General features: G+C 37.6%; 1 protein-coding gene across 3 annotated transcripts in view; it reads right to left on the bottom strand.

Annotated features, from left to right (window-relative positions):
- The window catches only part of Dennd2c (DENN/MADD domain containing 2C), a 100,488-nt gene that overhangs the window by 35,327 nt on the left and 49,144 nt on the right, over positions 1–16,017 (bottom strand). For all 3 annotated transcript variants that reach the window (XM_013516546.1, XM_005389001.2, XM_005389002.2), the window contains exons 2-5: positions 3,708–4,715; positions 2,408–2,544; positions 1,888–2,000; positions 1,032–1,202 (exon numbers count right to left, since the gene is read on the bottom strand). In XM_013516546.1, coding sequence (XP_013372000.1) covers positions 1,032–1,202; positions 1,888–2,000; positions 2,408–2,544; positions 3,708–4,531 — 1,245 coding nt within the window. In that variant the 5' untranslated portion in view covers positions 4,532–4,715. The remainder of the gene's footprint in view (positions 1–1,031; positions 1,203–1,887; positions 2,001–2,407; positions 2,545–3,707; positions 4,716–16,017) is intronic.

Below are 16,017 nucleotides of genomic sequence, written 5' to 3' on the forward strand. Positions count from 1 at the left end.
ATTCTTTCTCTAAAGAACACAAGATCTGTTATTTCTGGGCCAGGTGGGAAGCTGCTTTGTTGTGCCAGTGTGATCTACGGAAGGAGAATGCTACTGCTGGGTGGCTGGCAGTTTTTCAAACCTGTGATTTTTATAAAGGGAAAGCAGGAAACAGAAAGACTTCAATTGTGGAGCAGAGTATTTCCAAGGAACCAAAGAGTAGAAACTAAGCCAAGAAAAAGCTGTGACTGTAATGTTAAAATCAGGTATAAAAATTGTGTGTTAAATGAATACACACAGCTAATTCAAACAGGAGTAAGGAAAGAAATAATATTTAAATAATTTGACATTTTTATGGCTGTATATTATCTGCATAGTATTTTGTCAATCTTGAAAGCACTCTGAATTAAAGAACAAAGTAATGGCTTAAAACTATTTACACATAATTTCTTAGATGTCTTTCCTAAAAGACAATATATCTGTCTACAGGTAATCTCAATTTCTTTTTCTGGGTTGCAGATGCTGTATTTGAGATGATATATAGCCTTAGCTGCCTTTTTCCCTTGAGAGAGAAGTAGGTTATTTGGTATGCTTGCTGTTACGTTTTTAGTTCCAAGTAACAGTTCAACTTCTCTATTTCCTTCTCTGAATGGAAATTTTTGCCCCAAATATACTATATATACTGTACGTACTTTGTCACTACTGAAAATCTGTAAATTCAGGCATAAAATTGAAGTCAGTTAGGTATTTGGAAACACTGAAACAAGTCTGACAGACTGCCCCTTTTATGACAATCTGGTGCTAACCTTGTAGCTAAGGTAATTGAAGTGAAGCTCTCCATGTAATATCAATTTCCAAATCAATAAAGAAACTCTGGGAAAAGTGCATGTTTCTTGCATAACCAAAAGTTTAAAACTTAAGGTCGCTTTCCACATCTTTTAATTCCAATAGGTCAATTATAACCTAATATTCATTTTGTTTAATGTTTGTTTATTCTCATTTATGGAAATATTGAAATAAGAAAAGAAGAATGAAAGTACTGAACTCCTCACCCTTGGAAGATTTCTCCTTTTTCTGTTTGCAACTTCTCCAGCTCCAAAAAGTTTCCACTCAGTTAAAGTGACAGGCAAAGTGGTATCCTTCGTGAACTTTGACCGTAAATAAGCGTGGGAGTTCTTCAGCTCCATAGTCTTTCGGTGAAAGAACTGTGGCTTGGGAGGAAGCTAGGATAGGGGAAGATGTACGGTACAGTCACTTAGTTAACACCTGTGCTTTCATGCAAAGTCAAAGCTATCCCAGGAAAGTATTTATTTTTCCTTTCATCTCAAATGAGGATACCATACTTTTTTTCTCACCACTGGTAAAGAAGCTTTCCAGTTTTAGAATTCAATGTTCTCCAACAATGTAATTAAATTCCTAGAGAACAGCTACCCATAATCTTCGTAATTCAAGCCAGGGATTTCAATAGTCTCAGAGACCAGGCCAGTAATTTAGGTCACAAGCTGATGTGAGACTAAGAGGGAAAAGTAGGAACTACAGAAAACTGAAAACTGTTCACGGCCCGTCTAAAGGCACTTACAATCAAATTTTTTGAGGTATTAAAATGATACCAAAACAAGGCAAAGAAAAAAACCCATGTATTGCCTAAAAAACCATGAACAATAAAACTTACATAATAGTTTTGGCCCAAATTAAACCATCTTAACTTAGTTTTGGCCCCAATTAAACCATGTTAACTTTTTGTATATAATGTAAACAAGACTAACATTTTTTTTTTTTTTTTGGTTTTTTTCTCCGGTACCGGGAACCGAACTCACGACCTTGGGCTTGCCAGGCAGGCGCTTTTGCCGCTGAGCTAAATCCCCAGCCCCAAGACTAACATTTTTTCAATTAATCCTCTAGCTGTACCTTGGGTGTTCTGAAAGCACTTTTAGTGGGTGGGAGCTTCCATGCTGAAGGGGACCTCCACAAGGGCAAAGGCTGCGCTGGGATATCTTCATATGGATTTTCTTTGGTGGGATCTTGAAAAATAACAAAAATTGCTTAGAGGAACATAATTAAATGGAAAAAAAGGGACTGAACATCGCAAAAAAATTTTTAAAAACTGACTGTATTAAGGTTTCTTATTCTCTGCTGTAGGAATGTGGTCTTGAGATCAATGCAATTTTACACATTACTCAGGTGTCAAACCAAGCTAAAAATTCTTTTGAAAATATTATATTGTAAACATTTACTTTTGAACTAATTCATTGCACTAATTGTAAAATTCATTACAGAGTGAAAAAAATTATATACCAAAGGTACCCATAATACAAAGAAAAATGTAGATCAATATATGTTTGATTATAAAGGAAAATAGTATCCTATAATTAAAGGCATCATTAAATACATACTCATTAAATTTAATTGCAAAGTTGTATACACCTACATATGATATCCTCATAGATATTATCCTCAGATTGTGTGTAATAAAGTGCTGAACCAGAATTTCTCCCAAGTTCTTCATGAATCTTCTGTGAATTCCGATTTCGAAAGTGCTGAATATCCTCAAATTCAAAGGATTTCCTTAGGAAAGGAGATATATTTTAATGTTATATCTTTCAAAACCACCACTCAGGAGGCTGAGGCAAGAGGATCACTGCAAGTTCCAGACCAGCCTGGGCTACAAAGTCAGCACAAGGCCAGCCTGAACTGCATAGTGAGACCTTGTCTCAAAAAGCCAAAAAAAAAAACAAACATAGAACGAGGAGAGGGGAGGGGAAGGGAGGGGAGGGGAGGGAGGGGAGGGGTGAGGAGAGGAGAGGAACAAAGGATATGAGTGGGAAATCACAAAGGTGTTTTTTATCAAAGATGTGACAAAATTAAAGGGTTTTAAGCAATCATATTCATGTTTTTTAAAATTAAGTTTATTAGTACATTTTAGGTATACACAATGATCATATTTATCACAGGAAATTTGTGTCTGTACATATTTTGATTCCTTTTTTTTCACATTCATTTTCGTCACTAAGTTCATTTATTAAGTTTGCTCCTTCATTAAAAGTAGGCAAATTCTTTTGTTTTATTTTGCTTGAGGTGGGGTCTCCCTACGTAGCCCAGGCTGGTCTCAGAGTTGTGGTGATCCTCCTGCCTCAGCCTCCCAAATAGTGAGCTTGCATGTGACACCTTTCCTGGCTTGCTCGCTCTCTCGTTTTGATTTGTTTTTGTTGTTGTTTTTGGAGACAGGACCTTGCACCTCAAACTCGCAATCCTCCTACCTCAGCATCCTGACTTCTGGGATTACAGGCATTCTGCCTGTAGCTGACCCTATAAATTCTTAAAGATACAAAGGAAGTGAGGTATAGTGGCGCACACCTGCTACCCCACCACTCAGGAGGCTGAGGCAGGGGAACACAGCAAGTTACAGGTCAGCCTTGGCTATAAAGTGAGTTCAAGGCCAGCCTGAAATACATAGTGAGATGCTGTCTAGAAAAACAAAAACAAAAAAACCACAAACAAACCAATGACGCAAATTGGAAGTTTTTCTGATACTCTATGTCAGCAAATTGTCTTAGATATTACCTATACTTCTACTTTTTACTCTTTTTGTTTTCTATGTTAACCAACACCAGTATGTTCAAATTAAGGCTGTAAGCTAAGCTGGGAAATTAAAATTCATTTGAATGGAAAAAGAACTAATCCTAAAAAGAAAATATTTGCAAATCATTTTGTGTAAGATAAAAACATACCTTTTTGATCTCCCTCTAATTTTTCCACCATATTTCTTTGGTACAGGTTCCTGAGAAGAGGCCAAAGTAGATTCTGCACAAGAACTATTTTCACAGTGTTTTCTGTCACAGTTCCTTTCTTCACACGGCCTAACACCAGACTCGGATAAGTACCTGAATGTCCTGCGTGGCTTTGGCAAAGGGTTTATAGAAGATCCGCATTCTTGCCCCTCTGGTTCAGAGTAAATATTTTCTAAGCTCTTGGTCATTCCATATGAACTATTTAGAATGCTACAATTCAGTTTTTTTTCTGAAGGGGCACAAGGTTCTAACGTCAAATTTATGACTTTATCTGGGGGAAGTGTTTCTATTTTCTTCCACAGTATTTGTGAGGTATAGAAGTTTCCCGGAGGTAATGAAGTCTCTGGACCTAACAGAACTTCTTTCCAGCTTTCAATCTGTTTGACCCTGGAACACACCCAACTGTGTTCTGACTCATGTTTAAAGATGCATGTATCATCGTAGTCATGTTTCTCACCTTCATCCTCACTTGGATCATGGCTTTTAGCATCTTCATCCATATCTAAAACCACATTCTGAGAGTTGGTTTTACCCAACTTTTTGTTCTTTCCCTCAGCAATAGGATTTTTCTTTGGAAGAATCTCTTGGTGACAGTTGTATCTCACTCCAAAGTCCTTTTGATGCCACTTAGAAGGATTAGATGTACCATTAGTCCTTCCTTCCCACTGGGAAATTTTTTGTTTGATGTTTTTGCAGTGGCTTCTTGACAATGTCTGAACAGCAGAACGAGAAAAACCACCATCCATGTTCCCAGTTGGGTGCATGACAAGTGAATCTTACAAAGGTTCCATTAAAAGTGACGGTGAAATACTGTACAGTTTATCTTGTCAGAAGTGAAGTAACTCCAGTACCTTTCTTTCATGTTTAACTTGTAAATGTCTTTTTAAAAAGAATAATTTTGATCACTGATCCTCATTGAAAATGGCTGCAACTTTGTCTTGAAGAATCCTATTAAAATGAGACAAGAAAGTTAACATAGTATATAATTCCTTAATTTAAACCCCACTAAAACATTGCCCACTTGTCCCTAAACAGTTAATTTACACTGCAGGGGTAAAAAATGTCTCTGCAATTCAACTCCATAAGGGCAATCCTAAGATAGTGATATAATACTGAGAGAATACGACATTGTGACATTTTTCAAATTGTCAGGTTAAGTATTCTGCCATATTTAATTTCCTAAGGTTAGGTATAAGGAGGGTTTATAAGAATTACCTATGGCAGTATGCAACATTATTTTATAATAAACCAATTCTCTTTGTTTGTTTATTTGTTTTTGAGATAGGGTCTTGCTATATAGTTCAGGCTGGTCTTGAATTCACTATGTGGCCCAGATTGGCCTTGAACTCTCCATGATCCTACTGCCTCAAACTCCTGAGTGCTGGGAGTACAGATGTGCACCACCACGCCCAGCTTGTAGTGAACCAATTGCTTAAGAAACTTTCACTTATGCAAAGAAGGGCCAGTAGAGTGTTATATAAAGCATACATGCTGGGATACAGATCAGTGGCATAGCACCTGCCTGGCAAGCGCAAGGCTCTGAGTTTGATTCCCAGTACAAAACAAAAAGCATACTTATATAGAAATACATTGACTGACCAAAAATTTCATGCATGCATCCATACAGCAACAGTCAGTTAGCTTGCAAATATACCAACAGGGGTTTCTTATTTTATGTTGGTAGACAATATTAGTCTAGGCCGGGTGTGGTGGTGCACGCCTGTAATCCCAGCACTAGGGAGGCTGAGGTAGGAGGATCGTTGCGAGTTTGAGTCCAGCCTGGGCTACAAAGTGAGCTCAAGGTCAGCCTGAACTGCATAGTGAGACCCTGTCTCAAAAACACCAAAAAAAAAGATAGTATTAGTCTATCACATATCACATACCCTTATTTCAGCTCTACTACTAGCAGCTCAGTTGCATAGACAACCTGCTAAAGGGAATCCAAGGTGCCCATTAACGATTGTTGCTTCAAAACAAAATACCTGTTTTTTCAGTGCTTGAAATTCCTACATCTCTGCTACCACATCCTTGTCCCAAATATGCAAAAATACTTACAGTCACTGTCACACTCCTTCCTTTCACATAGAGGCTTCACTCAGTCAGGCCCATAAACTACTTCCTCAAATGTGAAATTTCGCAAAAAAGCTTTCCCCACCATCTGAGCCAAGACTTGCTCTCAAATTCTATTGTATACTGGTTATAAATAGCAACTGATTCACAACTTCCTGAGGTAGGGGGTCATCCTTCCTTGAGCTTTGTCTGTGTGGCCTTGATTAACGTGCAGGAAAATGTATTATTGCAGCTCTGTCAGTACAGCTGACCAAAACTGATATATACGCAACACACACCCAAGTTATTCTTGGCAGAACAAATTCTCTTCAGGACTTCTGTCAACTTTCACTTAAATCATTCCCATAACTTTGGAGAAAAACCAGCTTTACCAGCAAATAAATTCTAGTGATTGTCTAGATGTAAAGAAAATTATCCTTAAAAACCTTGAGAAAGAAATTAAACCAATAACGGTAGAAAAGTCCATAATATCACCAAACCCCAAACAGGGCATGGTGGCACATGCCTGCAATTCCAGCACTCGGAGGCTGAGGCAGGAGGATCACTGTGAGTTGGAGACCAGCCTAGGTTACAAAATGAGCTCAAGGCCAGCCTGAACTGCATAATGAGACCACATCTCAAAAGGACAACAACAACAACAACAAACCAAACCCCCACAGAACTCTGATAAAAGACAATATACAACATCAAATTTCAAATAGCTGCTGTTGATTACAAAATCTTTTCCTGTTTCCGATGTTGACAGGGAATTCCTAGGGATTTCAGGGTGTCTTTTAGAGTCAGACAAGAAGAGTTATTTTCTGGAGCTCCTGGAATGTTCCTAGAAGTTTCTGTCTTTGTTAATCCTTTTCCTGGTTAGTATGGTTTTAAGTGTGAATGGGTCAAATTGATGTTTTTTAGGATAAAAACTGCCAGGATGACAACAAATTTTTAAACCTGAAAACTTCTGGCAACAAGTAGCTACATCTATGGAATTCACACACAAACAGAAATGACACAGATGGTGTGTCAGTGGCAACAGAGTAGTACAGCAACTTTAATTTGGGACATGTGACTAATTCTGACATCAAGGCACATAAATATGACTCTGTCAGACCCATGTTTATTCTTTAGAGTATTTCTACTGATGAATTACCACCTTTAGTCTTACGAGTTTTAGTATATTAAACAATGAATACTTAACAGGAAAATATTGCAAAAATAATGTTTTAATATTTATTGTTTATTTAAAAAGCATCAAAATTTTCAACATCAACTGTTTTTTGGTGTACTAAGTCTAAAAAAGAACAACACAAATTCTTATATGAACTACAATGAAAATACCAATAACATTTTACAAAAAAAATCTTTACTTCAATTATAACATCTAAAGCAGTCTGCACACATGACATCAGTGTATTCCACACACGTGCATCATTTACACTGACAGCACAATGTCTTGATTTCCTGGCCTTTTTGTAGGACATACTTGACATCTCACTGGTCATGCTGTTTTGTTAGAAGGTTCTTACGAAGTGCGCAGTTAATAGGAACATAAAATAGCAATAAAATAAAGTATTAAATTCTTATTTGTATTGTGCATTTAGAATAAACATTAACATCTTCACATCAGCTGTGTACTTGCTTACAAACCCTAAAAGATAACATCAGAAGTAAATTCCTATATAAACTACAATGAAAATGCCAATAGAGGGCCGGGGATATAGCTCAGTGCTGCAAGCACCTGCCTGGCAAGCACACGGTACTGAGTTTGATCCCTGCTACCAGAAAATGCCAAAAGAACTCTACCGCAAAAATGAGCCTTCCTTTAACTGTCCTACGCAAGGCAGTCTTCACACGTGACAACTGCATGTTCCATGCACACATCTCACCTACACTGAGAGCACAAGCTTTCCTTTTGTATGTGGCATTATTATCCTCTCATCTTCCTGTTTTGCACACTGTACAACATGTGCTTAGCAAGGAAATAAGATATCAATAAAATAAATTATCAAATATGTAATGAGTGCTTAGAATAGATCAGCATTTTCACATCAGCTATGTACTTGCTTACAACCTAAAACATAACATCAAAAATAAAACCCTATGTAAACTACAATGTAAACACAAACAAAAGTCTACCACAGAAATAAGCTTTGCTTCAAATGTCACACCTGAGGCAATCTTCACACATAACAACTGCATGTTCTACACACAAGTATTGCTTACACTGATAGCATGTGTGTTTTGTTTTCCTGTCCTTTCCTGTAGGGCACAGTTGACATATTTTATGTTTTCCTGTTATCATAGTAGGTCTTTGTGATCCTGCAGCTGCCTGTTCACCTGTTAGCTCACCAGTGTGTTCCACATTTTTTTTGTCCAGTTCCCTGGGCGGAAACATTTTGTTTTTGCTGTAAATGATCTCTTATGAGCTTCAGTCCTAACCCTCTAAGATAATTTCTTAGATATCTTTCTTAATATCTGTGATATTCTGCACTTTATTTTCTTTGTAAACTATCAAACTATTTATGCCACACATATTTAGTATCAAATAAAACACAACCATTGACCAGTGCTTTGTTTTGAGTGACATCATAGTTGGTACATAACTCATCAACATCGACTCCACCTTTGGTTTTGTTCTAGAAAGTTTCCATCTCAGGCTTCTGTTTTATTGACGTTTCCCTATCAATACTGCCATGATGACCTGGGTGTAGTGGTGCACACCTGTAATCCTAGCACTCAGGAGGCTGAGGCAAGAGGATCACTGGGAGTTTGAGGCCAGTTTGGACTACAAAGAAAGACTATCTCAAAAAAAAAAAAAAAAAAAACAAACCAAGTGGAAAAAAAAAGACAGAAAATGGAAATAAAGCTCTTTTAAATGGGGAAGGGACAAAGTACTGAAGGGAGGGTAGGGGAATGGGAAAAAAAGAAACAAGTTATATCATGATCATGTACAGGTACAAATTCTCTATGATGACTGTGACCATTATGTATATCTAAAATGTACCAATAAAATCTGATTGGAAAAAACTTTTCCATCATGGTGGAATGCTGATATCAGCAGTACCAGTTTGGAGTGCTGTTTTTTTTTTTTTGGCCATATATGAGGCCAATGTTGTATCTTTCTGAACTCCAAAGACTGTACTATACAATGCTCTGTTCTGAAATAACAATATTTCATTTGGAATTTCTGCTTTGTTCCTGTATATAGCTTCTATGCTGGTCAACTTGTGCTCTGTTAGCAAATGTAACATCAGTTGGAATCTGGTAAGCCAACTGTTGAATGTCACATTCTGCTTAGTTTGGGCGATAGGAGCAATATACCTGTTCACAGCATCATTCAGTTTATTACTATACAAATATGGGCCTGCTGGCTGAGTTCCAGAATAAATGTCTAAAGTGAAAGCATAGTGAGTCTTTTCATCTACAAGGACATAAATTTTACGGCATATTTTGACGTATAGCTTTTCCATAAATCTTTCACATTCTTGTGATCACCATGAGAAATCCCTGCTAAATACAGCAAACCTAGGAATGTTTTCAGTTCAACTAGTGAGAGGTCATAATAAATACATCTTTTATTATGGCTATTGGTGCATACAGAACATTGTATTTGCACTTCAGCCCTTGCACATTTCACAGTATCTTTTAATATTTTGGCTACTACAATTTCCAACACTGAATGGGAGTGCTGGCATTCTGTCCAGCACATTTCACCCTTGCCTAGACCTTCACTATATTTTCAGACCTAGTTCTAACATTGCATTGTTTCATTTGGCTGTGTGGCAATTTTGCTTCAACTAGTCAAACAAGCAATCACAGGTTACTGTTTTCTTCATCATCTTAATCAAAGAGGTCTGCATACAGACTGTGTATCAGTTGATTCTTGTCTATTTCACTGTCACAGGAACTTTGGCTCACTTGGCCAATGTCAAATTCATCATCATCAAACACCCTCACTACTTTTCTGTTACGAAGACATATATTTTACCATAATGGATCATCTTCATCATCCATGCATGAGTAATGTGATGATTCACTTTTGACCTCTTCCAAAACTTACAAATCTGGTTTTTCATATGCCATTGTACTGAACTGGGCTACTTCTACCAGAAAAAAATCAAAGGAAAACTTTTTTATTTTTAACAAATCCTGGAGTGGTGTGTGACCCTCTATGATGCTCTGGTAAGACAAGCAAAACCAGTCAGCCAGAGCATATGATGGGTACAAATACCCTTTTGCCACTTTTTCATATGCACACACTCCTTTTCATTTGTCATACCAAGTGGGTAAACACATATATTGGTTCCTGTATCCCTCAGGGAAAAGTACTGAGATACACAGCCAACTATTATAATGCAGAAATACAAATTTACTGCAGAAAAAGTAAGGGATGGGTCCAGTGGACCCAATCTTATGCCCCTCATAAGACACTCATAACATAATTACTACAAAGAGAAATACTGCTTGTGCTTAATGTACTCTGACAAGTGGCAGCTTTCATAAAATGGATAAATTATTTCAAAAATAAAAATGTTTAGTGCATTTTAACCACATCAATGACCGTATTGCTAATATAGAAAAATCTGTCTTCAAAGCTGATCTCACTTATCTAATTTTTGCCAAATTACTTTATTCCTTTTATAAAATGGCTATCTATTTCCACATCTACGCTGTGATAAGGTCCCATACAAAAAATAATCATTTGCCAAACAAAGCTGCTTCTGTAACTTAATCATGTTCTCAGACATCTTGATACCCAGTACCTCCTGCTCCATGGCTCTCCTAACCTGTGAGCTCTTTTAGACCCCATTCCTCATACCCCCAATTTCATGCCTTGACTTCCTCTATGGGTAGACATTCTATTTCCTAAGTGCTGGTCCAGTTTTCAAGTCCTGGGTCTTTTAAAAGCTCCCTAAATTTAGTCAAGTGTGTTTCAACAGTTCTAAATGACACAGAGGCTGAAAACGTCTAAGAACTTCAACAATTTAAAAAAATGTTTTGTTTTGGAAATGGGAAGTGGACCAAGAGATGGAGGGAGAGGGGATGGAAATGAGACATAATAAGAATTAAGATGTGAAAAAAAATTAGATGTGTTATGTACATGTAACAATGCCCCATCATGAAGGTAATCGTTATGGACTGGACACCTGTTGTAATAAAAACAAAAGCTTTAAACCCTGCTGTTTCTCCTCCTTAAAACCACACATACACACAAAGACAAAGATCTCTCCAGTGATTAAATACTATCAAAGGCAGGTAGGACTCACAAAAAAAGAAGACAGAGCACATATAATCACATAACCACAATGAGCAATCTCTCAAAACAGAGATAAGAGTATATTTCATTCCTTTGGAGTACAAAGAAGTAGAAATAACAGAACATGCCTTTTCTGTTTTCCAGCACCAGGGATCAAACCCAGAACCTTGTGCATCTCAGATATGTGCTCTATCACTGAGCTACATCCCTAGTCCAAGCACACTTTTTAAAGTATAATAAAACAAAATGCTTAAAAGTGATTCTTAATTATGTTCCTTTGTTTTATTTTCTATTGCTTTTATGTAAGAAATATATCATAGTTTATCAACATAAAATATAATCTGTCATATGTATGAGTCTGTTTTTAGTATATTAAATCTGGGGGTGGTGGCACACACCTGTAATCCCAGCACACAGGAAGCTGAGGCAGGAGGGTTGCTTTGAGTTCAAGACCAACCCGAGCTAATAGTAAGTTCAAGGCCAGCCCAAATTATACAGTGAGACTCAGTCTTAAAAAAAAAAGTTGATAGTACATTAAAAAAAAAACCTTAATACAGGTAAGTTAAGTTCTCTTTGGGAAAGAAAATATTAATGTTCTATATTAATAATGACACTTACAGGGCAAGTTGCTCCAAGTCATTTAAAATATTGGATTTGATTTGATGTAAGAATTTAACACAATAACTTTGAAGAATTTGTAATATGCTAAAAACTGATTTACAAAATTATGAAGAGGCAAAATTGTTACTTTTGCAGTATGTAAATTTTACTTTAATTAGTAAGAAAATTATTAGGAAGACCATCACTCCTGGCTAAGATGAAGTAAATGGACTAGATGTGTCTTCCCTATGTAAATAACTACAAAACTGGACAAATATATAAACGAGCACTTTCAGATGCTGAATGACACACTGTGATCCCTGAAAGAAAGAAGACAAACAAAGCAGGTCCGAGCTTTCTCTCTGGTCATTCTTTCTAGAAAGCAGAAGTGAAAAGGAGAACCCAAACAGAACATAGCAATCTTACAGAGTTGAGGACAAACTGCAGTTTGGACAAAAGGCTGAAGCAACGGAAATTTCAGGGCAGAGTAACAAAGTGGGGAGGAACACAGGAAAAAACTACAGAAAGTTAAGTACACCAGATCCCCTTGAAGCTTCTTTTTGGTACTAGGAATCGAACTCAGGACCTTGTGCTTGCCAGGCAGGCACTGTGCCACCAAGCTGTATCCCTGGCCCTCCCTGGAAGATTTGGCTAAATACTAACCTGCAAATAAACAGGTAATAGTATTTTTTTTTTGAGACAAAAACTATGTAGCCTGTGCTAGCCTCAAACTCTCAGCGTCCTGCTACCTCAAACTCCCAAGTGCTAGGATAAAGGCATATGCCACTGCACCCAGCCCACAGTAATGCTTCTCAAGGCCAGACAACAAACAACTGATAAAGAAAGCAACTATCAGGGTGTTATACACGGACTAATTCACAGAGTTCATACAGCTTTGGGAAACATTCATATTTCAACAATACAGCAGGGTGTGGTGGCACATGCCTGCGATCCCAGATTCTGGGAGGCTCAGGAAGGACTGCAAGCTGGAGCCCAGCTTGGGTGACTTAGTGATATCCTGTCACAAAATTTAAAATAAATAGGGCTAGGTACACAGCCAAGTGTGAAGGTTCTCAGCTCAAGCCCCAGTACTACTCGAGAAAGAGAGTGAGAGAGACAGAGACAGAGGGAGATAGAGAAATGATCTTGTGGAATACAAAAATAATGCAGTAGAGCAGTAAAAACACCATGGAAGTCATTGTTTAACAGTAGGTTTCACTAGCTCTAGAAAAAGGTAACCGTAGAGGGCCCCTACAAGAATTAAATTGACTCATAAGTAAGTTAAATATTCACAAAAATATAGACTGCAAAATCTACAAACACAACAGAAGTCACTCAATAACAGAACATTTACAATGCCCATCATTCAATCAAAACTAGTAAACCTGCAAAGAAATGACACCTATAAACAGCAGAAAAATCAGTTAACCCATACTTCCAGGAAGATGGTGGAGTAGTGAACAGCAGAGTATGAGCCTCTTTGAGATTTGGTGTCCAGACACTGGAATACACCAACACGAGGAAGAAAAGGAGGGAAAGTGTGTCCCTGGGTCCCAGGAAAAATCTGAAGAGTGAACTGAAGCCCAAGGGGAGAGTGAAGGGAGGAAACTTCAATGCAGAAGGAGCGGGTAGCAAGCTGTGCTTCCTCCCTGAGCCCTGACTCACTGTAAGGAAAGAGGGGCTCAAACCTGCAGACGCACAGTGACTACTGGCAATCCCAGAGGCCTCCATGGAGAAACGTGCCAGTGGAACAGGGCAGTGGAAGCAGCAGACTGCAGTGGCTGGTGAGTTCTTCAGGTTCAGATGTCCCCCAGGAGAGGGAAATTGGACGCTAGCCATCTTGGAGAGGGGCCAACTGAGCTCACAACTCAGAACAGCTGTGGCCCAAGTCCATCTAGTGGCTGCCAGTGTCATGGTGAGGATGCTGAGTTCAAGTCAATGGGAGGTCAAGAAGCCAAATTCAAGCCAGCAGGGAGCTTATTTTAGGGCTTGCAGGAGACACATAGACTGATTGGGTTCCAGCCACACAGCCAGAAACCAGCCTGAACTTTAGTGGAAGCAAAGGGGCAGGCTTGTTGGGATTATCCATTACCCTGCCATAAAGCTACAGCCAACTTGCTGGAATTCAACAACGTGGTTCTGGACTCTGTCTTCCCACTTTGTCTACCAATGACAGGAGAGACATGCCTGGAAGAGGCCCTTTTTTCCCTTTTTTGTTCTTTTCTGGTTTTTGTTTTGTCAATGGTTTGTTCTTCTTTTGATGAGTATAAACACTTTCTAGTTTTAGTTGTTCTGTTCTTATTTTTATTTCTTCCTTTTCTCTTTCCCTATGTTTTTCACCAGTTTTATAAAGGCTGCATAATCATCTTTGGCCTCCAGCCTTGCTTCTAATTTCTTCTATTTCTCTCTTTTCCCCCAACCCCTTTTAAACTTTCTCCCCAAGAGTAAAATCACCATACCAAGGGCATATTTACAATTTCTGAATTGTTTTAGATTGTTATATAACCACAAATCCAGTTCATTCAGTTAAAGGTAGCAAATTAATTCTTACCACAACTTTTCATTTTCTAGGCTGTGTTTGATGCTATTGTTACACCTAATTGTACTGTTTCAGTAAGGATGACATAATTGTTCTACAATTGTTCTCATAACCTGAAGAGGTAGGATCTTGCAGCAGACTCAAAACCCAAAAGCAAGACGATATCTCTAAGAAGTAGTCATTTACTAAGGGTTCTAAATACTAGTAATAAAGCTACTTACTATAAGCAATTTATGAGTATCAACCCAAGAATTAAAATTTTAAAAAAGTGAAGAAAATGAAAAGTCAGCTAAGCAAGATGCAACCCCACACTTCTTGCTCACCAAACTTACAGGCAATGAGAGGGAACAATCTGAAAGCAACCCTGCTGGACTCTCTGAATTGGTAACAGCACAAGTAACAAAATGGATGAAGAAGACTCTAGAAAAATCAAATCACAAATAATTTCTTAGATAACTACAGAAAAGGGGGCCATAATGAAATACATGTTTAGTGACTCTACAGCAGATCCAGATTTAAAAAAAGAGAAGCTTAGGGAAATGATGGAAACTATGCATACCCAATATACTTGCTGTTTGTATTTATTCATCTGAGAAGTGTGTATTCATTTCAGATGCCCATTTTTGGATTGGGTCTTTAAATTTGGGAGATCTGATTTTTTTTGAGTTCTTTATATGTTCTCAAGAGTAATCCTTTGTCTGAGGAACAACTGGCAAACATTTTTTCCCCACACTGTGGGTTGTCTCTTTACTCTGCTGGTCGTTTCTCTTGCTGTGAAAAAAGCTTTTTAATAAGATGAGATCCCAGCTGTTGACTCTCTGTGATAGTTCCTGTGTGACCTGTGTTTTATTCATAAAGTTGTTGCCTACACAAAAGTCTTCAAGAGTTTTATGTATTCAATCTTCCACCCGATTTAATGTTTCTGTTTTAATACTTAGATCTTTGATCCATTTTGATTTTATTTTAGTGCATGGTGAAAGATATGGGTTCTATTTTAGTGTGTACAAAGCCAGTTTTTCCAACACCATTTATTAAATGGCTATCTTTCTTGTGGTGAATGTGTTTGGTTCCTTTGTTAAGGATAAGGTGGCTAAGTATGTCTGAAGTTGTTTCCGCATCTTCTAATCTGTTCCACTGATACTTGGGTCTTTTTTTTACCAGTACAATGCTGTTTATATTATAATCATGAATGCCCAATATAGGAAAGAAATGGAATCCATGTAATAGATTCAAACAGAATCCAAGAGATTAAAAATTCCAGTGAAAATATACACAGAGGAATGAACCAATGTGAAGACAAAATATCAGACACAGAAGGCAAGACTGTGGTTACCAATCATAAAAATAGCAAGGGACCATGAAAAGTCAATCCCAAAACTGCTAGATGATGCAAAGAAGAATAATATAACAATCATCTGAGTCAGTGAAAAAGCAGAAGATAGTGCAAACGACATAAAAAAAAACTGTTCACAGAAGGTACAGTACAAAGCTTCCCAACCAGGGGAAAAAGAATTTGATATACAGATATGAGGCATACAGAACTCCAATTAGCCATGATTAAAAAAACACTATCAAGGCATATAACAGTCAAGATTCCAGAAATTCAATAAAAGAAGAGAATATTAAAACTAGTTAGAGAAAAGAAACAAATCACCTATAAAAGAAAGCCATCAGAATCACCGCAGACTTCTCAAGACAAACCCTCAAGTCAAGAACAGCTTGGAGTGAAACAGTTCAAGCCCTAAAAGAAAACAACTTCCAACCCAGATTGATGTATATACCACAAAACTACCTTTCAA

The sequence above is a fragment of the Chinchilla lanigera genome, unplaced genomic scaffold (genome assembly GCF_000276665.1).
Source record: "Chinchilla lanigera isolate Chin_1 unplaced genomic scaffold, ChiLan1.0 scaffold00034, whole genome shotgun sequence".
Lineage (NCBI taxonomy): Eukaryota > Metazoa > Chordata > Mammalia > Rodentia > Chinchillidae > Chinchilla > Chinchilla lanigera.